Here is a 23271-nt window from a genome sequence, read left to right on the forward strand (position 1 = left end):
TTGTGATGAACCTGTCCAAAGTCAAGACAAAAGAAAAGATTCTGCAAGCTGCCAGGAGTAAGCGCCAGTTGACCTACAGGGGCAAATCCATCAGAGTGACTGCAGACTTCTCTAATGAAACTTTACAAGCAAGAAGACAATCGTCATCTACCTTTAATCCACTTAAACAGAGCAATTTTCAGCCCAGAATTCTGTACCCTGCTAAGCTAAGCTTCAAAATTGACGGAGAAATCAAATCATTTACGGATATACAAACATTGAGGAAATTTGCCACAACAAGACCAGCTCTACAGGAAATACTTCACCCTGTTCTGCACACTGACCACCACAATGGATCAGCAGCAAAGTAAGAACTCAGATATTAAAGGACAGAACCTAACCACACTGTGGCAAAAGATAAAACTAAGCAATGGACTCTCACAAAATAAGATGAATAGAATACTACCACACTTATCAATTATTTCAATAAATGTTAATGGCTTGAACTCCCCACTGAAGAGACATAGATTGGCTGACTGGATTAAAAAACACAAGCCATCCATTTGCTGTCTGCAAGAAACACACCTGGCTTCAAAAGACAAATTAAAGCTCCGAGTCAAGGGTTGGAAGACAATTTTTCAGACAAAAGGAATTCAGAAGAAAAGAGGAGTTCCAATCTTATTTTCAGATTCATGTGGATTTAAAGCAACTAAAGTCAAAAAAGACAAAGATGGCCACTTTATATTGGTCAAGGGAAAAATACAAGAAGAAGACATTTCAATTCTAAATATCTATGCACCCAATTTAAATGCTCCCAGATTCTTGAAGCAGACCTTACTCAGTCTGAGTAATATGATATCTGATAATACCATAATAACAGGGGACCTTAACACTCCTCTTACAGAGCTGGACAGATCCTCTAAAAAGAAATTAAACAAGGATAGAAGAGATTTAAATCTAGAGACCCTAGAAAAACTGTGCTTGATAGACGCATATAGAACACTCCATCCCAAAGATAAAGAATATACATTCTTCTCATCACCCCATGGAACATTCTCCAAAATTGATCATATCCTGGGACACAAAACAAATATCAACAGAATCAAAAGAATTCAAATTTTACCTTGTATCTTCTCAGACCATAAGGCACTAAAGGTGGAACTCAACTCTAACAAAAATGCTCGACCCCACCCAAAGGCATGGAAATTAAACAATCTTCTGTTGAATAACAGATGGGTGCAGGAAGAAATAAAACAGGAAATCATTAACTTCCTAGAGCATAACAACAATGAAGACACAAGCTACCAAAACCTGTGGGATACTGCAAAAGCAGTTTTGAGAGGAAAATTCATTGCTTTAGATGCCTACATTCGAAAAACAGAAAGAGAGCACATCAACAATCTCACAAGAGATCTTATGGAATTGGAAAAAGAAGAACAATCTAAGCCTAAACTCAGTAGAAGAAAAGAAATATCCAAAATCAAATCAGAGATCAATGAAATTGAAAACAAAAGAATCATTCGGAAAATTAATGAAACAAGGAGTTGGTTTTTTGAAAAAATAAATAAAATAGATAAACCATTGGCCAGACTAACGAGGAATAGAAAAGTAAAATCTTTAGTAAGCTCAATCACAAATGATAAAGGGGAAATAACAACTGATCCCACACAGATACAAGAGATTATCTCTGAATACTACCAGAAACTCTATGCTCAGAAATTTGACAATGTGAAAGAAATGGATCAATATTTGGAATCACACCCTCTCCCTAGACTCAGCCAGAAAGAAATAGAGCTCCTGAACAGACCAATTTCAAGCACTGAGATCAAAGAAACAATAAAAAAGCTTCCAACCAAAAAATGCCCTGGTCCAGATGGCTTCACTCCAGAATTCTATCAAACCTTCAAGGAAGAGCTTATTCCTGTACTGCAGAAATTATTCCAAAAAATTGAGGAAGAAGGAATCTTCCCCAACACATTCTATGAAGCAAACATCACCCTGATACCAAAACCAGGAAAAGACCCAAACAAAAAGGAGAATTTCAGACCAATCTCACTCATGAATATAGACACAAAAATTCTGAACAAAATCCTAGCCAATAGATTACAGCTTATCATCAAAAAAGTCATTCATCATGATCAAGTAGGTTTCATCCCAGGGATGCAAGGCTGGTTTACATTCGCAAGTCTATAAACGTTATCCACCATATTAACAGAGGCAAAAATAAAGATCACATGATCCTCTCAATAGATGCAGAAAAAGCATTTGATAAAATCCAGCATCCTTTTCTAATTAGAACACTGAAGAGTATAGGCATAGGTGGCACATTTCTAAAACTGATTAAAGCTATCTATGACAAACCCATAGCCAATATTTTACTGAATGGAGTAAAACTGAAAGCTTTTCCTCTTAGAACTGGAACTAGACAAGGTTGTCCTCTGTCACCTTTACTATTCAACGTAGTGCTGGAAGTTCTAGCCAATACAATTAGGCAAGACAAGGAAATAAAGGGAATCAAATGGGAGCAGAGGAGGTCAAACTCTCCCTCTTTGCTGATGACATGATCTTATACTTAGAGAACCCCAAAGACTCAACCACAAGACTCCTAGAAGTCATCAAAAAATACAGTAATGTTTCAGGATATAAAATCAATGTCCACAAGTCAGTAGCCTTTGTGTACACCAATAACAGTCAAGATGAGAAGCTAATTAAGGACACAACTCCCTTCACCATAGTTTCAAAGAAAATGAAATACCTAGGAATATACCTAACGAAGGAGGTGAAGGACCTCTATAAAGAAAACTATGAAATCCTCAGAAAGGAAATAGCAGAGGATATTAACAAATGGAAGAACATACCATGCTCATGGATGGGAAGAATCAACATTGTTAAAATGTCTATACTTCCCAAAGCAATCTACCTATTCAATGCCATTCCTATCAAAATACCAACATCGTACTTTCAAGAGTTGGAAAAAATGATTCTGCATTTTGTATGGAACCGGAAAAATACCCATATAGCTAAGGCAGTTCTCTGTAAGAAAAATAAAGCTGGGGGCATCAGCATACCAGATTTTAGTCTGTACTACAAAGCCATAGTGCTCAAGACAGCATGGTACTGGCACAAAAACAGAGACATAGACACTTGGAATCGAATTGAAAACCAAGAAATGAAACTAACATTTTACAACCACCTAATCTTTGATAAACCAAACAAGAACATACCTTGGGGGAAAGACTCCCTATTCAATAAATGGTGTTGGGAGAACTGGATGTTTACATGTAAAAGACTGAAACTGGACCCACACCTTTCCCCACTCACAAAAATTGATTCAAGATGGATAAAGGACTTAAACTTAAGGCATGAAACAATAAAAATCCTCCAAGAAAGCATAGGAAAAACACTGGAAGATATTGGCCTGGGGAAAGACTTCATGAAGAACACTGCCATGGCAATTGCAACAACAACAAAAATAAACAAATGGGACTTCATTAAACTGAAAAGCTTCTGTACAGCTAAGGAGACAATAACCAAAGCAAAGGTACAACCTACACAATGGGAAAGGTTATTTGCATATTTTCAATCAGACAAAAGCTTGATAACTAGGATCTATAGAGAACTCAAATTAATCCACATGAAAAAAGCCAACAATCCCATATATCAATGGGCAAGAGACATGAAAAGAACTTTCTCTAAAGACGACAGACGAATGGCTAACAAACACATGAAAAAATGTTCATCATATCTATATATTAGAGAAATGCAAATCAAAACAACCCTGAGATATCATCTAACCCCAGTGAGAATGGCCCACATCACAAAATCTCAAAGCTGCAGATGCTGGCGTGGATGTGGAGAGAAGGGAACACTTGTACACTGCTGGTGGGACTGCAAACTAGTACAACCTTTCTGGAAGGAAGTATGGAGAAACCTCAAAGCACTCAAGGTAGACCTCCCATTTGATCCTGCAATCCCATTACTGGGCATCTACCCAGAAGGAAAGAAATCCTTTTATCATAAGGACACTTGTACTAGACTGTTTATTGCAGCTCAATTTACAATCGCCAAAATGTGGAAACAGCCTAAATGCCCACCAACCCAGGAATGGATTAACAAGCTGTGGTATATGTATACCATGGAATACTATTCAGCCATTAAAAAAAATGGAGACTTTACGTCCTTCGTATTAACCTGGATGGAAATGGAAGACATTATTCTTAGTAAAGCATCACAAGAATGGAGAAGCATGAATCCTATGTACTCATATTTGATATGAGGACAATTAATGACAATTGTGGTTATGGGGGGGGACAGAAAGAGGGAAGGACGAGGGGGGTGGGGCCTTGGTGTGTGTCACACTTCGTGGGGGCAAGACATGATTGCAAGAGGGACTTTACCTAACAATTGCAATTAAGTGTAACCTGGCTTATTGTACCCTCAATGAATCCCCAACAATAAATAAATAAATAAATAAATAAATAAATAAATAAAAATCTTATTTCTTCTGATATTATAATAGCTACTCCTGCTCACTTTTGGTTGCCATTTGCATGTAATATTTTTTCCACTCCTTTATCTTGAGTCCGTAAGAATCTTTACAAGTCAAATGGGTTTCTTGGAAATAGCATATATTTGGGGTTTACATTTTATACATTCAGCCAAGCTCTATCTTTTAAGGGGGCATTATGACTGTTCACATTCAAAGTTAGTGATTATATATTGAATACTCTACCGGACATCATTCTGATTATTACATAGTTGCTTTATTCTCTCCCTTGTACTAATGTTTTATAAAAGCTGTGAGTTTTAACTTTTTAGTGCTTTTATGCTAGTGAGTATTGGTTATTAATTTCCATGTATGGAACATTTTTAATCATTTCTTGTAGACTAGGTCTAGTGGTGACAAATTCTCTTAGTGTTTGCTTGTCTTGGAAAGAGACTTTATTTATATTTGGCAATGTTCAAAATTCTTGGCTAGAGAATTTTTCTCCTTAAGGAAAGTAAATTTAGTACCTATTCCTTTCTGGCTTGTAAGGTTTTTGTTGAAAAGTCTATTGGGTTTTTCTTTGTAAGTTATTCTACTTGATGTTTTCACCTCACAGCTTGTAGGAGCTGTGTGTTGTCTTTGGCCAGTTTGATGACTATATGCCCTTGCAGATACCATTTTTGCTATGAATCTTGCAAGTATTCATCAATATTTTTGTATCTGGATGCTAAATTTCTAGCAAGACCAAGGAAGTTTTCCTGAATTATCCCTTCAAATAGATTTTCCAGGCTTTTGCTCTTTCTTCTTCACCTTCTGGGATATTTGGGGTTCTTATATTTGGTCATTTTATATAATCCCATATTTTTGTAGATTTTGTATATTCCTCTTGATTCTTTTTTTTTCCTTTGCATTTTTTTACAGTTTTATTGAGGTACATTTAATGGCATACAATAAATTGCTTATATTTAAACTGTATAATTTGATGAGTTTTGACACATGTATACACCACGAAACCATCACAACAATCAGTATAATGAACATATCCATTATTCCTAAAAGTGTCCCTGTGCCCTTTGTAATCCTTCTTCAAAGCCTTTCTGCCACCACCCCCTCAGGCAACTACAGAATTGCTTTCTGTCAGTATTGTTTTAATTTTCTAGAATTTACATAAATGGAACCATACAGTATACATTCTTTTTTGTTTAAAAAAAGTGAATGGATAAACAAATTTTTCTATATTCATACAATAAAATACTAGGCAATAATGAAAAGAAATGAGTTATTTATACACACAACAACTTGGATGAACCTTAAAATAATATGCCAAAAGAACAAAGACAAACAAAAAAAGAATGTATACTGTATGGTTTCTCTTGGTTCTTTACTCTTTTCTTTTCTTTTCTTTTTTTTCCTGAGACAAAATCTTGCTCTGTCACCCTAGCTAGAGAGCAATGGCATCATCAGAGTTCGCTGCAAACTCAAATTCCTGGCACAAGTGATCCTTCAGCCTCAGCCTCCCAACTACCTGTTACTACAGGCCTGCATCACCATGCCAGGCTAAATTTTCTATTTTTTTATAGAGGCATGGACTTGTTCTTGCTCAGGCTGGTCTTGAACTCCTGAGTTCAAGTGATCCTTTTGCCTTTGCCTCCCAGAGTGCAAGGATTTCAGGCATGAACCATTATGCCTAGCCCTTTCTTTTTTGTTTTTGAGTAGGATAATTCAAAAGAATTGTCTTCAGGCTGAGTACAGTGGAGCATGCCTGTATCCTAGCACTCTGGGAAACTGAGGCAGGTAGCTTGCTTGAGTTCAGGAGTTTGAGACCAGCCTGAGCAAGAGTGAGGCCCTGTCTCAACTAAAAATAGAAAAATTAGCCAAACATTGTGGTGGGTGCCTATAGTCCCAGCTACTCAGGAGGATCACTTAAACTCAGGAGTTTGAGGTTCCTGTAAGCCAGGTTTATAGCACAGCACTCTAGCATGGGGCAACAGAGTGGACTTTGTCTCAAAAAAAAATTAGTTGTTGTCAAACTCTGACACTATTCTGTTTGGTTTAGTCTATTCATAAAATTTTCCAACATGTTTTGTATTCTTCTAAATGAGTTTATCAATTCCAGAAGTTCTATTTTGTGTTTTTAAATATATCTATATCTTTAGTAATTTTTTTATTCATTACCTGAATTATTTTTATGGTTTATTTGAGTTGGTTTTCCATTTTCTCTTGGATCTCATTAACCTTCCTTACAATCTGTATTTGAAATTTTTATGTGCTATTTCAGTATTTTCTTTTTGGTTAGCCAGAGAGATGGTGTGACGCTTTTGCAGAGGTTCCTTTCACTCTGATTTTTTATGCTTCTGAAGTTCTTGTGCTGATTTCCTCATACCTGGAGTAGCTGTTGCTTCTTATTGTAGGATTGTCTTTTGTTTATATGGGACTTTTTCCCCTGTCCCTCTTAGGAGTATCCCTATTGCATATATTGAGTAAGGATCTTTGGCTTTGCTTATGGGCACTTTGCTGGGGATCTCTGTTCTGGTAAATACTTCAGTTATAGATATCCTTAGTGTGGTGGTTTTCTCATTGCTAGTTATTTGTAAGCTGCAATAGTGATGTACTATGTGAGCAAATTCCCTGTCTCTTGTAAACAAGGGGAGATGGAGGTCTTTTAAATTCTTTCTCTTCCCCCAGCCTCGTATCCTTCTTAATAATATGAATTATATTTGGATGCCTAGTTTAATATTTAAATCAGTAGGTGACACTTGTGGGTGGAATTCAGCCAAGACCTATATAAATGAATCAGTAAATGCTGTACTGGGTTGTACTAGTTGTCCTCCCTGCCAGTAAGTGGCACTTGCGGAAAACAGCAGTGGTGTTCTGGGGGGCTTGTAACTGGCTCTAGCCAATCAGGAGCACTGGCATGTCCTAGGTGAGGTCTTAAAGCTCACAAGTCACTCCTTTTTGTGCTTCACCACATCCAAAGCAAGTGGGAGAAGGGAGACTATGTGTGCCTGGACAAGGTGAGCCTGCATTCAAGGCTCCACAAAAGCCCAAGAGCTGTCCTGGCAGGGGTCAAGGATCAGCTCTCAGGCTGCAGAGAAAAGTCACCTGGAGTTGCTGACATGGCCCTACTCACAGAGAGAGGCAGTCTGGGATTCATAGTCTGGCAGGTGAAAGTGGGTTGCTCTTTTCTCCCTCCTCCCCTGACCTGGGGTCTCCTTCAGGTATCTGGGCACAAGCAGCAACCTAAACCAGCCAAGTTTGCCAGAAATGTTTCTGCAAGCTGGAATTTTCCCTGTCAAGGATCCTGCCCTGGACTGACTGCAGAGTATTCCTGTGGGAGGAAGGGTGCTCCACAAGTGCACTCCAGCTTGGACCCACACCACATGCTCCTTTTATTTCTGCCTGTTGGGCTCCTTTGTTTCTCAGGATTAGTTCTCAAATTTCCCCCACTGTGCAACAAGGTTGAGTCCTAAGAGTATAGGATCCAGCCTGTGGTCCAGTCTTCTGGTCCCCCAAGTTCAATCCTTGACTATGCCAAAAGAAGTGTGCTGGTTCTAGTTGTCCACGGACTGCTCAAGTAGTCTTAATGACTCTCCGCTTTGGGTTATGCTCTGCTGTGCTGGATCTGTCAGGCAAGCAGCACCAGGGAGGGTTGGCAGGCAAGGAGCTCATAGTCTGAGCACCCCTTGGTCTGCTGCAGGTATTAAGAGGAAAGGCATAAGCCCCACTCTTTATGGAAACCTAGGTGTGGTCAGCATTGCTGACAAATTAAAAACAGCAGCTCTGAAAACCTCAGCTCAATTATCCTTGAGGCACACATACCAACCTACTTGGGAACTGCCACAGCTGTCTTGGCAGCTATAATATGAGGGAGAGGAAGAAGAGTCTAAATGGAGGAAAGCTGGCACCCTGGTCCCTTTGTCCCAAGGGCCCCTCCCCTAGCTTGCTATACTCTCCTCTCCCCCAAAGGCAGCCCAGCTTGAATGTCCAAATTCTGAGATCACACAGTTCTTCTGGGGCTCACCAGTCCTCTGTGGCCACCATAGTCTGAGCAGGTCTTGGGAGATGAAGCTCCGAGGGCAGGACAAAAGTACACAATGGATGAAAAAGCAGTATGGTACCTGTCTCCTCATCTCTGGGTCTGTGGTGATGGGGAGTGAGCCCCGTGTTGTGTTTTGAAGAAGCTCTCAGTTCACTGACAGTAGCAGCTTTAGGGCTCGTGAGAGTAAAGAAGCTAGCTCTTCAACAGCTCAAGAGCCTGCAGACCGCAAAAGATGTGAGGAGAGGAAAATTAAACACTCTACCTACCCTTTCAATAGAGCTTGATCTTTACCAAAAATCTTGCTCCTTATTGTTCTGCTTTGCAACTTCTTCCCTTCTCTAGTAGGTTTGGGAACTTTTCCCTCAGGTTTACACCTGGGCTGTGTTCAGAGCTGTTCTCATCTAAGACATTTCCTTCTTTCTGAGATAATCTAGCGACCAATGTCTCTAGTCAGCAATCTTGCCTCACTTTTTTTCTTTCTCTAGTTTTTTTTTTTTTTTTAAGTTGAGGAGATGTAATTTTACTGAATTTAGTCTCTCTCTTTTTCTCTGTATCTCTCCGTCTATCTCTCTATTTATTTCCTACTCACTGGTACTGTCAACATGAAGTTATAAAAGGGGAGAAAATGAAAAGCATGTTAGTTAGACGCTTATCCCATGAGTTTTCACCTTCAACACCCTGCCTCCAAGTCAGCACTATGGTCCAGACTCCCATCACAAGGCCTCCATTAGATGTGGCTGAGGAATCCCTAATGTCCCTCCACCAAGAGTCATTAAATGCCTTTTTCTGACTTATAACTTTCCCATCTCATCAAAACTTCGATTACTTCTTGTAGAAATTGACAATTCTTACCTTGAATAATTGTTTTTATGTGACATGAGCTGCAAAATGTGAGTCTTTACTTCATATATTAATGTGATGATGTTTAAAAAATGTTTTTAAAAATAGCTTCTCTTAGGATTGCTGCAAGCTGAAAAGGTTATTATTAACTCCAGAGAGATGGCTGCTCGACTTTTTATTCATGAAGCAACTCGAGTGTTTTATGATCGCTTAAATGATGCCACTGAACAAAGGCTTTTCTTCCAGTTGCTTTCAAAAGAATTTAGGACCTATTTTCAGGTAAGTTTATATTTTAAATTATTTTAAATAGATTCTTGAGCAAAAATATTATTTTATAAAAGTCTTCAAACATTTCTATACCATTAATTAAGTTTATTTTATTAACAATTCCATTTTCTTTTTTTTGACTTATAAATATTATTTTTGTTTTTTTTAATTAAATCATAGCTGTGTACATTAATGTGATCATGGGGCACCATACCCTGGTTTCATAGACTGTTAGACACATTTTCATCACACTGGTTAACATAGCCTTCCTGGCATTTTCTTAGTTATTGTGCTAAGACATTTACATTCCACATTTACTAAGTTTCACATATACCCTTGTAAGATGTACACCATGGAATATTATGCAGCCTTAAAGAAAGATGGAGACTTTACCTCTTTCATGTTTACATGGATGGAGCTGGAACATATTCTTCTTAGTAAAGTATCTCAACAATTCCATTTTCATTTGAAAATGTCTAAAGTATAGATGTCGTGGAGATGATAAGATCTTATTGTCTTTGCTCATTCTTTGCTCCTATTAGGAGCCTCAAAACTGCCTATGTTTTTAGGACTATCAATCTGTCCATTCTCAGGAAGACTCTTCTTCTCCATCCATTTGAACTTTAGTTTTCGCAATGCCTGTTTTTTAGTCTAGGTCACAAAGGAAAGTGTTTCAGTGTACTGAGTTACACAAAACGAATGTGACTAAATGAACCAGCGAGCTCAGCTCCACTGCTAAGACTTCTTTGCCATCTTCTCTCAAGAAAATTAAAAATATTTCCTTTCCACCAGTGACTCTTCTTTTCTTTTTATGTCTTCTTTGGTAGTAACACTTTCTCTCATCCTACGCAGTCCAAGAAATAATATTTTACAACAGTAAAAGAGAATTTTATAATACAAATTTTATACATAGAGATAAAGATAGTTATACATTCATGCATATAAACTCAGAATATAACATATATGTGTATATTTAGTCAAGTTATCACTTAACAATGGAACACCTTCTGAGAAATTCATTGTTAGGTGAATCTAACAAATCTTTGTGTGAACATCACAAAGTGTACTTATGCAAACATAATAATGTATAGCCTACTACACACCTAGGCCACATTGTATAGGCTACCTGTGCAACATGTTATTGTACTGAACACTGTAGGCAATTATAACACAATGGTAAGTGTTTATCTAAATATATCTAAAGTTAGAAAAAGTATAGTAAAAATACCACATAAAAATGATACATCTGTGTAGGGCTGCTCTAAGTGAGTCAGTGAGTCAGATGAGTGAAGGTGAAGACCTATGCCATTACCGTAGCTTACACTAAATGTATTTTTTAAATTTTTTTCTTCAGTAGCCTTAGTTTACTGTAACATTTTTACTTTATAAACTTTTCAGTTCTTTTAACTGTTAGACTCCTTTATAATAGGATAATTTAAAGCACTAATACATTGTACAACTGTACAAACATATTTTTTTCTCTATGTCCTTATTATATAAGCTTTTTTATTTTTAACCTTTTTTTAACTTTTGAAACTTTTTTTTATTAAATCGTAGCTGTGTACATTAATGCTTAACTTTTGAAACTTTTTGTTAAAAACACAAACACGTACGTGAACCAAGGCCTACATAGGGTCAGGATCATCAATATCACTCTCTCACCTCCACATTTTGTCCCACTGGAAGATCTTAAAGGGTAGTAACATGCATGGAGCTGTTTTCTCCTATGATAACAATGCCTTCTTCTGGAAAACTTCCTGAAGGATGTACTTGAGACTGCTTTACAGTTAATTTTTTTATATGTATGCAAGTAGGAGTACACTCTAAAACAATGATTAAAAGGATAGTAAATATGTAAGCCAATAGTATAGTCATTTATTAGCGTTATCAACCACTATGTACTGTATGTGCTATTCTTGTATACAACTGATAGCTCAGTAGGTTCATTTATACCAGCATCATCACAAACATGTAGGTAATGCGTTGTGCTACATTAGAATGGCTAGATGTCACTAGGTGATAGACCAGCATATGTGTGGTCCATCATTGACTGAAATGTTATTTTGTAGCCCATGACTTAGTGTAAGTCTATTTTATAAATATGTGTGTGTGTATATATATTTTTTTTCTGAGATAAGTCACAAATTCAGAAAGCTTTTAAAAATTATTTCTTGGATCCAGGCAAAGTACCATAAGCCTATACTCCAGTTACTCCAGAGGCTGAGATCAGAGGAGTCCTTAGATCCAGGAATTCAAGGCCAGTCTGGGCAGTAGAGCAAGATCCTGTCTATTAAATATATATATATATATCTGGAAAGTTTTATCATTACTTCTTTTAGTTCCATCCAAATTTTCTGTTATTCAGCCAGATCCTTACTGATATGATTCATATTTCTCATCTCCTTTGATCTCTTTAAAACATCTGGTATAATAATCTTTCTTTTTTTTTTTCTTTTTTTTTTTTGTAGAGACAGAGTCTCACTGTACCGCCCTCGGGTAGAGTGCAGCACGGCTCACAGCAACCTCTTAACTCTTGGGCTTACGCGATTCTCTTGCCTCAGCCTCCCGAGCAGCTGGGACTACAGGCGCCCGCCACAACGCCCAGCTATTTTTTGGTTGCAATTTGGCCGGGGCTGGGTTTGAACCAGCCACCCTCGGCTCACATACTCACTGAGCCACAGGTGCCGCCCAATAATCTTTCATTAGGACCCAAGGTTAACTCCTTTCCACCCTCACATTGACCACCATGTTCACTCACTTATCTAGAATCTTCCAGTCTCTATCTAGTGTGCACCTCTTCTTCCTTTTCCTCCTTGAGGCTGCTCTTTGGTGATGCTCAGAGTCATCTTGTTTCCAATTTCCTTCACTCAGACACCAGAGTCTCTAGCTCACTCTTCTATCATTTTTTTTTTTCTTCTCTAACAGCCTGAATAGCAGTTGAATAAAAAGGGATTACAAAGACAGGCTCTGCCCAAGCCGAAAGCCCAGCTTCTCCATTTATGAGTCATTCTTGGGAAAGTGATCCTGTTGTGTCTCAGTTTCCTCATCTTTAAAGTAAGGGTGGTAATTGTACCTATCTCATAGGACTGTAGTGAGAATTAATAGTGCTAATTTGTGTAAAATGTTTAGAATAGCTTCTGAAACAGAGTAAGGACTCAATACACATATAAGCTATCGTAATACTGAGAAGAACTAGGCTTTACATTTACAATTCAAATATAGGCAGGTGGTTTGGTATAAAGAGTCTCAACTTCCAAATCTATCTCATGTTAGTCTGGGCACTTCACACTCAGCATGTATAAACCCATTCTCAGCCTCCAGCCATTGAACTTTATCTACAACAGAGATGCCCTGCCCTAGTATTCCCTACTTTGGTGACTGGCACTACATTCCAAGCCCCCATTCATTCCATAAATCTGAGCATTTCAGTCTCTTCTTCTATCCAGAATGCAATATAGGCCTATTGCCTCTTCCTTTACAACCTGCAGGTTTCCCCTGGTCGTCCTTCAAGATTCAGCTCATAACCATTATGCTAAGTGAAATAAGCCATGCACAGAAAAACAAACACCACATGTTTTCACTTATATGTAGAATCTAAAGCAATATGTCATAGAAGCAGAAAGTAGAACAGTGGTTAGCAGAGGCTTGGGATTGGGAGAAATAAGGAGTTGATGGTCACCAAAAGATACAAAACCTCAGTTAGGAGGAACAATGTGTTTCTGAGAAAAATCAGAGAAGTACTAATATATATTTAGTTAGTCATATATTGCACAGTATGGTGAATATACAATAGAACTTCTGGCCACCCAAAGGATTGTAACAAACTGGCCAACATAAAGTGGGGTCAACATAAGCAACTAGACCTATTGTATTGATACATACATGTGGTGCATGTCTAGTCTGTGAAAAGTATGTCAGCTTAAGGAGGTGGCCAAGGTAGGGAGGTGGTCAACTATGAAGGTTCTATTAGAGAGGTTACAGACCAAGAGGAAAGATTATTGCAAGGTATGAGATGAAAGGAAAATGGAGACCCAGCTGTGCATGGTCATTGTGGTCTTTATTCCACCTGACTGCAGGTAGGGTAAAATCCAAAAGGGAATTCCACAGGTGGGCAACAGCAGATGGGGATTTCTACCTGGGCAGGTGGTGGGAAAAGGGTCAGAGAGGCAGGGATTGGTGCATTTACTATTTTCTGGGAGGGATATGCTTCCTAGGAAAGGGATCCTTCCTGGGTGGGTTAGTTTTATCTGGGTGGGTCCGTAATCTGATTCTATCATTCTGGTCTTTCTAATCTATTATAAGGAGGCAGGGTGATGGGTGTGGTGTCTCTTTGGCTGTTTCCTGCGCCATAAGGGATTGAGTGCACTGTCTCTAAAAATAGAATGGGAAGGGTACAGGAAGGAGTGATGTTTATAGGAACACTTTGGCTTTTCAGTTTGAAGTGGTTGATATCCACATAGGGCCAGTTGTTTGGGGGAGTGACTGGTAAATAAATTGAAAGATGAGATGGAGGGTTACTGGTCCGAAACTGAGAATGCAAAAAAATCATAATTAGTGACCCTCTCAAGATAATAACTAAGGAATAATAACTAAGGAGAAAGGTGAACAGTGAGAGGCAGGAGCCAACAGAAATTGTCATGGCTGCCAATAATCTTGAGTGGACATTAATACCCATCCCCAAGATCTCTGGCTATTAAGATGGAAGTGATGAAAAGGTTGCTCCCATGTTAAAAAGGAATTGACTTACCTTCCACTAGCAAAAATACCTGGAGTTTAGTTTTCCAGGATGGTGTCGGTTTACTTTTCCAGGATTGTCAGTCTTTTGCAGCTAGGCTTAAGAGGCCAGGAATTTCACTAGGTCCTAGGAGCAACTGCAAAATTAGATCTTCAAAAAGACCTAGGCAGTCAGACTTCCAATAAAGACCTTCATAGGCTGACTGCTTTGCCTAAAAGTCTGGTCCGCTGCACTTAAAGCATGATCTTGAGGGAAAAAATTGTGTTTTTTCGAGTGCCCTATGGAGTCTTGCCTAAACACTGGAGCTCTAAGAGGTGCTGCCATACCTTGAAGGCTGGGGGTCTGAATGTCCTGAGGGAATTCTGCCATTTTTTTCTTTCTACCATGTGCAGTGGAGGGTGGGTGGGGCCAGTGAAGAGAGGGGGGATGAATATGGATGTGAGGGTTGGAGGACAATGAGAATGGGTGAATGATGGGAGGCTATAGACAGAAAAGAGGTATCCCACACAGAGGAATTTACCAGGGGTTGTGATTTTAAAAATGAAGGAATTGTAGGTGCAGGGTTGGAAAGGAGCAGGAGGGGCTATGGAAAGGCAGAAGGGGAAGGGCTTTCTGCCAGGTTAGTAATAAACAATAGAGATTCTTATGGGTCAGAGGAAGCTGGTGACCCCTGCACGAGTAGAATCTGAGAGAGTTTGCAAGATAAACACAGAGAAGGAATATTTTGGAGTAAAAGAAATGCCTGGATGAAGGGGATCTCTGACCATTTGCCTAATTTTTGACAGTAGTTAATCAGATCAGGGAGAATTGAAAGATTGAAGGTGCCATTTTAAGCCAATGTGAGCCACTGTCAAGTTTGTACATAGGCCAAGCAGTATTACAGAAAGAGATGTGACATTTAGGTTTGAGGCCAGAACAGAGATTTAGAGGCTTGAAGTTAGTTAAAAGACAGGTTAGAGGTGAATAAGGGGGAATCCATGAGTGAGTAGTACCCATATCGAAAACTTGAGGCAAAAAAATAAATGAGGTTAAGGAGGGGTGAAATGGCCAAGGCTGCAGCCAGAGATGACCTGGCCTCTGCATGTGGCTATCAGCTGGGAAAAAATTATCCAGACCCCTGAGAGGGCACTGGACAGGTGAGCTTGTAAGAGACAATAGGAGGCTGGAGTCAGAGAGAATGCCCCATCTCCATGTATGACCTTGGTTAGAGAGGGCTTGGTCTTTGTGTGTTACCTTAAACACCCAAAGAATGATCTTCTACATGTGACCACCAGTCAAGAAGCCATGACCAGAGGGAAAGGAAGTTTAAAAAGGTGCAGAAAGAGACTATATATGGATGCTTGAGAGAGGCCCAGAGATGGAGGGAGAGGGAAAGAGGAATTAAGAGTAAGAATAGGAAGAGAAGTTTTTAAAAGTTCAGAAAAGGAGTTTTAGACAAATGTTCCCCTCGCCATTAAATGGACGAAGTTTAGTCAGGGATGGAGAGGTTTCCCATTTTCCTTTCTCTCATTGGAAGAATGGGTCTGATTGGGGTATACTTCAGCCCTCCTAAAGGGGCTTCTCCCCATCTCAGTCATAGCTCCATATGAGAGTTTACAGACCCAAAGATGAAAGATTATTCCAAGACGCGAGATGAAAATGGAGTCCCAGTCGTGTGTGGTCAATATGGCCTTTATTCCACCTGCCTGCAAGTAGAGTGAAATCTGAAAGGGAATTCTACACACGGGCAATGGTGGATGGGGATTTCTACCTGGACAGGTAGGTGGGAAAAGAGTCAGAGAGGCAAGGATTGGTGCATTTACTATTTTCTGGAAGGGATATGCTTCCTAGGAAAGGGATCCATCCTGAGTGGTTAGTTTTATCTGGGTAGGTCAGCAATCTGATTCTATCACTATCATAGTTAATAATAGTACATTGTACATTTCAGAATTGCTGAGAGAGTAAATATCAAATTTCTTGCCACCTGAAATGATAAGTATTTGAGCTGAATAATATGTCAATTAACTTGTTTCATATTATATTCACAAATCATAATACTACTTTTTATCCCATAAATATATACATCCATAATTTGTCATTTTATAATAAAGGTAAATTTTTGAAAAATATGTAGCTCATGCTTCCTACCTCCTGGTGGCCAACACCGTCTCCTTTTTGGCCAACTCCATCTCCTTTCCAGATTAAATAGCCCTTTTTTATATTTTCTTTTTTTTTTTGGAGGTTTTTATTTTTATTTTTGCAGCATATTTTATTTTTTTTATTAAATCATAACTGTATACATTGATATGATCATGGGGCATCATACACTCGCTTCATAGACCATTTGACACATTTTTATCACAATGGTTAACATAGCCTGTCCCGCGTTATCTCAGTTACCGTGCCAAAACATTTACATTCTACATGTAACAAGCTTCGCAAATACCCCTGTAAGATGCACCACAGGTGTGATCCCACCGATCCCCCTCCCTCTACCCACCCCCCTTTTCCCACTTCCCCCTATTGTTAAGTTGTAACTGGGTTATAGCTTTCATGTGAGAGCCCCAAATTAGTTTCATAGTAGGGCTGAGTACATTGGGTACTTTTTCTTCCATTCTTGAGATACTTTACTAAGAAGAATATGTTCCAGCTCCAGCCATGTAAACATGAAAGAGGTAAAGTCTCCATCTTTCTTTAAGGCTGCATAGTATTCCATGGTATACATATACCACAATTTATTAATCCATTCGTGGATCGATGGGCACTTCGGCTTTTTCCATGACTTAGCTATTATGAATTGGGCTGCAATGAACATTCTGGTACAAATATCTTTGTTATGTTGTGATTTTTGGTCTTCTGGGTATATGCCCAGCAGAGGAATTACAGGATTGAATGGCAGATCTATTTTTAGATCTCTGAGTGTTCTCCATATATCTTTCCAAAAGGAATGTATTAATTTGCATTCCCACCAGCAGTGCAGAAGTGTTCCCTTTTCTCCGCATCCACGCCAACATCTCTAGTCTTGAGATTTTGTGATATAGGCTAGTCTCATTGGAGTTAGATGATATCTCAAAGTAGTTTTGATTTGCATTTCTCTGATGATTAAAGATGATGAGCATTTTTTCATATGTCTGAAGGCCGTGCGCCTGTCTTCTTCAGAGAAGTTTCTCCTCAAATCCCTTGCCCAGCCTGCGATGGGATCCCTTGTTTTTTTCTTGCTGATGTGTTTGAGTTCTCTGTGGATTCTGGTTATTAAACCTTTGTCAGAGATATACCCTGCAAATATCTTCTCCCATTCTGAGGGCTGTCTGCTTGCTTTGCTTACTGTGTTCTTAGCTGTGCAGAAGCTTTTTAGTTTGATCAAGTCCCAGTAGTGTATTTTTGAAGCTGCTTCAATTGCCCGGGGGGTTCTCCTCATGAAATACTCACCCACACCAATTTCTTCAAGGGTTTTCCCTGCATTCTCCTCTAGTATTTTTATAGTTTCATGTCTTAAGTTTAAATCTTTAATCCAATGAGAGTCTATCTTAGTTAATGGTGAAAGGTGTGGGTCCAATTTCAGTCTTCTGCAGGTTGCCAGCCAGTTCACCCAGCACCATTTGTTAAATAGGGAATCTTTTCCCCACTGAATGTTTTTAATTGGCTTGTCGAAAATCAAATAGTGGTAAGTAACTGGATTCATCTCTTGGTTCTCTATTCTGTTCCAGATATCTACTTCTCTGTTTTTGTACCAATACCATGCTGTTTTGATCACTATCGATTTGTAGTAAAGTCTGAGGTCTGGTAGTGTGATTCCTCCTGTTTTGTTTTTATTTCTGAGTAATGTCTTGGCTATTCAAGGTTTTTTCTGATTCCATATAAAACGAAGTAATGTTTTTTCAAGATCTTTAAAATATGACAGTGGAGCTTTAATAGGGAGTGCGTTGAAATTATATATTGATTTGGGTAGTATGGACATTTTGATAATGTTGATTCTTCCTAGCCATGAGCATGGTATGTTTTTCCATTTGTTAACATTTTCAGCTAGTTCTTTCCTTAGAGTTTCATAGTTCTCTTTATAGAGATCTTTCACGTCTTTTGTTAGGTAAATTCCCAAATATTTCATCTTCTTTGGCACTACTGTGAATGGGATAGAGTCCTTAAGTGCTTTTGAGTGTTCTGATCATGAAGGGATGCTGGATATTATCAAAAGCTTTTTCTGCATCAATTGAGAGAATCATATGGTCTTTGTTTTTTAATTTGTTTATGTGCTGAATTACATTTATAGATTTACGTATATTGAACCAGCCTTGACACCCTGGGATAAAACCAACTTGGTCATGATGTATAATTTGTTTGATGTGTTGCTGGATTCTGTTTGTTAGGATCTTGTTGAATATTTTTGCATCTACATTCATTAAAGATATTGGTCTATAATTTTCTTTTCTTGTTGGGTCTTTTCCTGGTTTGGGGATCAGGGTGATGTTTGCTTCATAGAATGTGTTGGGTAGTCTTCCTTCTTTTTCTATATTTTGGAACAGGTTGAGTAATATAGGTACTAATTCCTCTTTAAAGGTTTGGTAGAATTCTGACGTGAAACCATCTGGTCCCGGGCTTTTCTATTTAGGGAGGTTTTGTATAGTTGAGGCTATTTCTGAACTTGATATGGGTCTGTTCAACATTTCCACATGATTCTGGTTAAGTCTTGGAAGGTGGCGTGCTTCCAAGTATCGGTCAATTTCCTTCAGATTTTCATATTTCTGAGAATAAAGTTTCTTGTAATATTCATTAAGGATTTTTTGGATTTCGGATGAGTCTGTTGTTATTTCGTCTTTGTTGTTTCTGATTGATGAGATTAGAGATTTTACTCTTTTTTTCCTGATTAGGTTGGCCAGAGGTTTATCTATTTTATTGACCTTTTCAAAAAAACAACTTTTTGATTTATCGATCTGTTGTATTATTCTTTTGTTTTCAATTTCATTTAATTCTGCTCTAATTTTGGTTATTTCTTTTCTTCTACTGGGTTTGGGGTTGGAATGTTCTTCCTTTTCCAGTTGCTTGAGATGTCCCATTAAGTTGTTAACTTCCTCTCCTTCCGTTCTCTTGAGGAAGGCTTGCAGTGCTATAAATTTCCCTCTTAGAACTGCCTTTGCGGTGTCCCAGAGGTTCTGATAGTTTGTGTCTTCATTGTCGTTTTGTTCCAAAAAATTGGCGATTTCTTTCTTAATCTCGTCTCTGACCCAGCTATCATTCAGCATAAGGTTATTTAACTTCCATGTTTTTGTATGAGTATGCAGATTCCTGTTGTTACTCAATTCAAGTTTTATTCCATGATGGTCCGAGACGATGCATGGAATAATTTCTATTCCTTTAAATTTACTGAGGTTAGACTTGTGACCTAAAATGTGGTCAATTTTGGAGTGAGTTCCGTGGGCTGGTGAGAAGTATGTGTATTCAGTTTTGTTGGGACGAAATGTTCTGTAGATGTCTGCTAAATCTAAATATTGGATGGTTAGGTTTAAATCTAAGATTTCTTTGCTCAGCTTCTTGCTGGAGGATCGATCCAACACTGCCAAAGGACTGTTGAAATCTCCGACGATTATGGAGCTGGAGGAAATCAAGTTACTCATGTCTGTTAGAGTTTCTCTTATAAATTGAGGTGCATTCTGGTTGGGTGCATAGATATTAATAATTGAGATCTCATCATATTGAGTATTACCCTTAACAAATATGAAGTGACCATTCTTGTCCTTGCTTACTTTTGATGGTTTAAAGCCTACTGTATCTGCAAATAAAATTGCAACACCTGCTTTTTTCTGATTACCATTTGCCTGAAATATGGATGACCATCCTTTCACCCTGAGTCTGTATTTGTCTTTTAAGTTGAGATGTGACTCTTGTATGCAACAAATATCTGGCTTGAGTTTTTGTATCCAGTCAGCTAACCTATGCCTCTTTAGAGGACAGTTTAAGCCATTCACATTAATGGAGAGTATTGATAAGTCTGGTGGAATTTTGGGTATCGAGTTTTTCAAAGGTCCAGTGGACATTTTTAATCCTTTCGCCAGTGTGGAAGTTGGTGTTTGATCCGACGTTTCTGAGTGAGTTTACTTTTGTGGTATAGGATTGGGTTGGTCATTTTGGAGGATAGGTCTGAGAATATCCTGAAGAGCTGGTTTACTTATGGCAAATTTTTTCAACATATGAATGTCATTGAAGTATTTAATTTCTCCATCATAGATGAAACTCAGTTTAGCTGGATACAAGATCCTGGGTTGAAAGTTATTTTGCTTTAGGAGATTAAAAGTTGATGACCACCCTCTTCTGGCTTGAAAAGTTTCAGCAGAGAGATCTGCAGTTATTCTAATCTTCTTACCTTTGTACGTAATAGTTTTCTTTCGCCGGGCTGCTTTGAGAATCTTCTCTTTCATGTTAACTTTAGTGAAACTAATTATGATATGTCTGGGGGATGACTTATTGGGGTTGAATCGTGTTGGGGTTCTGAAGCTGTCTGCTATCTGAATTTCAGTTTCTCTAGGCATGTCTGGAAAATTTTCTTTCATAATTTCATGCAGAAGGGCCTCTGTGCCCTTGGAGGCCACTTCATCGTTCTCAGAAATCCCTATAATTCTCATATTGCTTTTTTTCGAATTATCTGAGAGTTCTCTGAGTGAGTGATCCGTTTTTGCTCTCCATTTCTCTTCCTCTTTGAGAGTTTGGGAGCGTTCGAAGACTTTATCTTCAATGTCAGAAATCCTTTCTTCTGCTTGCTCCATTCTGTTGCTGAGGGATTCTAGTGTATTTTTCATATCTTTGAGGGCTGTAAATTCTTGCTTCAGTGTGTCTAAGTCTTTGGTGGTTTTGTCTTTAAATTCGTTAAATTCTTGAGACAACTTTTGAATTTCTCCTCGAATTCCTAATTCCATTTTATTAATCTTGTCTGCAATCCAGATTCTGAATTCGATTTCTGACATCTCAGCCAGTTGTTTATGAATGGGATCTTCAATCACATCTGCCGTATCTTTTCTTGGGGGGGTTGATCTATTCTGGTTATTCATGTTACCAGAGTTTTTCCGCTGATTCCGCCCCATGGTTATTTTACTCCCTTTGATTTTTCCCCTGGGGCTTTATCGAGTGGCCGTACAGTGTTGTGGCCTGAGAAACTGGGGCCCTGTCTGGTGTGGTGGAGCAAAGTGGTTCTGTCTTCTTTTCAGCTGGTTTCTGTTCGATCCTATTGCAACTTCTACTCTGGCTTGAAGTCTCAGCTGTGTGGAAAAATCAGGAATTAAGTCACCCCGCCCGCCCACCTCTGGCCCCAGTTGGAAAAGGAGAATCAAACCTTCCTACACCCGCACACCCAGGGCACCACCTGAAAAGTCCTCAGTCTATTAGCCCAGTTCAAAAGATCCAAATCAACTGTCTCAATCAGCACCTGTCTCGGGTGGGAGAGTTCAAGAGGTCTCTGGGAACTGGATCACAGGAGCCTGGTGACTCCTCTGACACGGCTCACCCCAGTGCAGTGTGGAGTCAGGAGGAGCCACCCAGCAAACAGAGCAGTCTGGGAAGGTTGACGTCTCCTTCCCCACTTTGCCCCTCCGTCGGAGCCAGTCACTGGTATCTCTGCAGATGCTAACCCAGTTGCCTGCAGTGAACAGACACTCCAGGGATTTGCACCTGCCTGAATCACAAGGAAGTCTGCCAGGCCCCCGCAGACTGCCGCTATCTAGCAGGAGGAGATGGGGCCTGACATCTTTGAGTGCTTGATGCAGGTGATGGGAAGGAGGTGTTCACTCAGGCTTAGCCCCATCCCTGATGGATGCTGCAAACAGAACAGAACAGAACAGACAACTTTGCGGGGTTCTGTCTCTGTTCCTGCTGAAATCGCCTACAGAAGACGGGCTGTTCTGAGTTCATACGTCTTTGCTGCTGGAGGTTTGTGTCCTCTTTGCTACTGGAGGTTTGCGTCCGATCACCTCTCTGGGTCGGCCCCTCCCTGGAAGCTTCCCGGGTTTGTGAGCAGTGTCAGGAAATCCCCCGCTCACCGGTGGCCTCCTCTGGTTGCCCAGGGAGACAGGGGTTGTGGCCTCAGAATATCCAGAAGTGAGCGTTCTTCCATTAAAGAAAAAACGGCTGTTGATCTACCTCCAGGGAACTGCTGCTCTGGTGTGGGCACTCAGCCGACCCTTTTCTCCTCTGTCTCACGCCCCAGAGTCAGCACTGAGCGGCCGCAGTTTATGCTGGGTCCACACCCCTCAAGAGATCCCCCAAGAATCTGAACTCTTGGGGGATAGGCCCCCAGACCCCGATTGGGAGTGGGGGGGAAGCTAGAGTTTCATTCAGTTTTACGCCCGCCCGGGGAGGGCTGTTGCACCGCACCACAGGGAAGTGCCACCAAGGCTTGATTTCCCCTCAGCAGAGTGCCCTCTCCTCGCTCACGTGTCTCAGAGTCAGTGCTGACCTGATGCAGCTCGGGCACTGTGCACTCCCCTCGAGAAATCACCCAAGGATCCGAACTCCTGGGGGATAGGCCTCCAGACCCCGAGTGAGAGTAGGGGCTCTCAGCTCTCAGCGGGGAAGCTAGAGTTTTATTCAGTTTTGTGCCCGGCCCCGTAATGTTGCCCGGGGAGGGCTGCTGCACCTAATCCGCAGGGAAGTGCCGCCGAGGCACTCCCCCTCAGTACAGTGACTCCCCCTCTGTAGAGTGCTTTCTCCTCGCCTGCGTGTCTCAGAGTCAGCACTAACCAGTCGCTGCTCGGGCACTGTGCACTCCCCTTGAGAAATCACCCAAGGATCCAAACTCCTGAGGGACAGGTCCCCAGACCCCGAGTGAGAGTGGGGGGGGGAAGCTAGAGTTTCATTCAGTTTTATGTCTGGCTGTATTGATGCACGGGGAGGGCTGCTGCACCGCACCACAGGGAAGTGCTGCCGAGGCGTGACTACCTCTCAGCCCGGTGCCCTCTCCTCACT

General features: G+C 40.0%; 1 protein-coding gene across 1 annotated transcript in view; it reads left to right on the forward strand.

Moving 5' to 3' along the window:
• DNAH14 (dynein axonemal heavy chain 14) overlaps positions 1 to 23271 on the forward strand; it is an 862921-nt gene that overhangs the window by 516316 nt on the left and 323334 nt on the right. Inside the window, 1 exon segment of the mRNA XM_053607548.1 lies at positions 9453 to 9623. Within this exon segment, the coding sequence (XP_053463523.1) occupies positions 9453 to 9623 (171 nt within the window).

Source organism: Nycticebus coucang, chromosome 10, assembly GCF_027406575.1.
Source record: "Nycticebus coucang isolate mNycCou1 chromosome 10, mNycCou1.pri, whole genome shotgun sequence".
Lineage (NCBI taxonomy): Eukaryota > Metazoa > Chordata > Mammalia > Primates > Lorisidae > Nycticebus > Nycticebus coucang.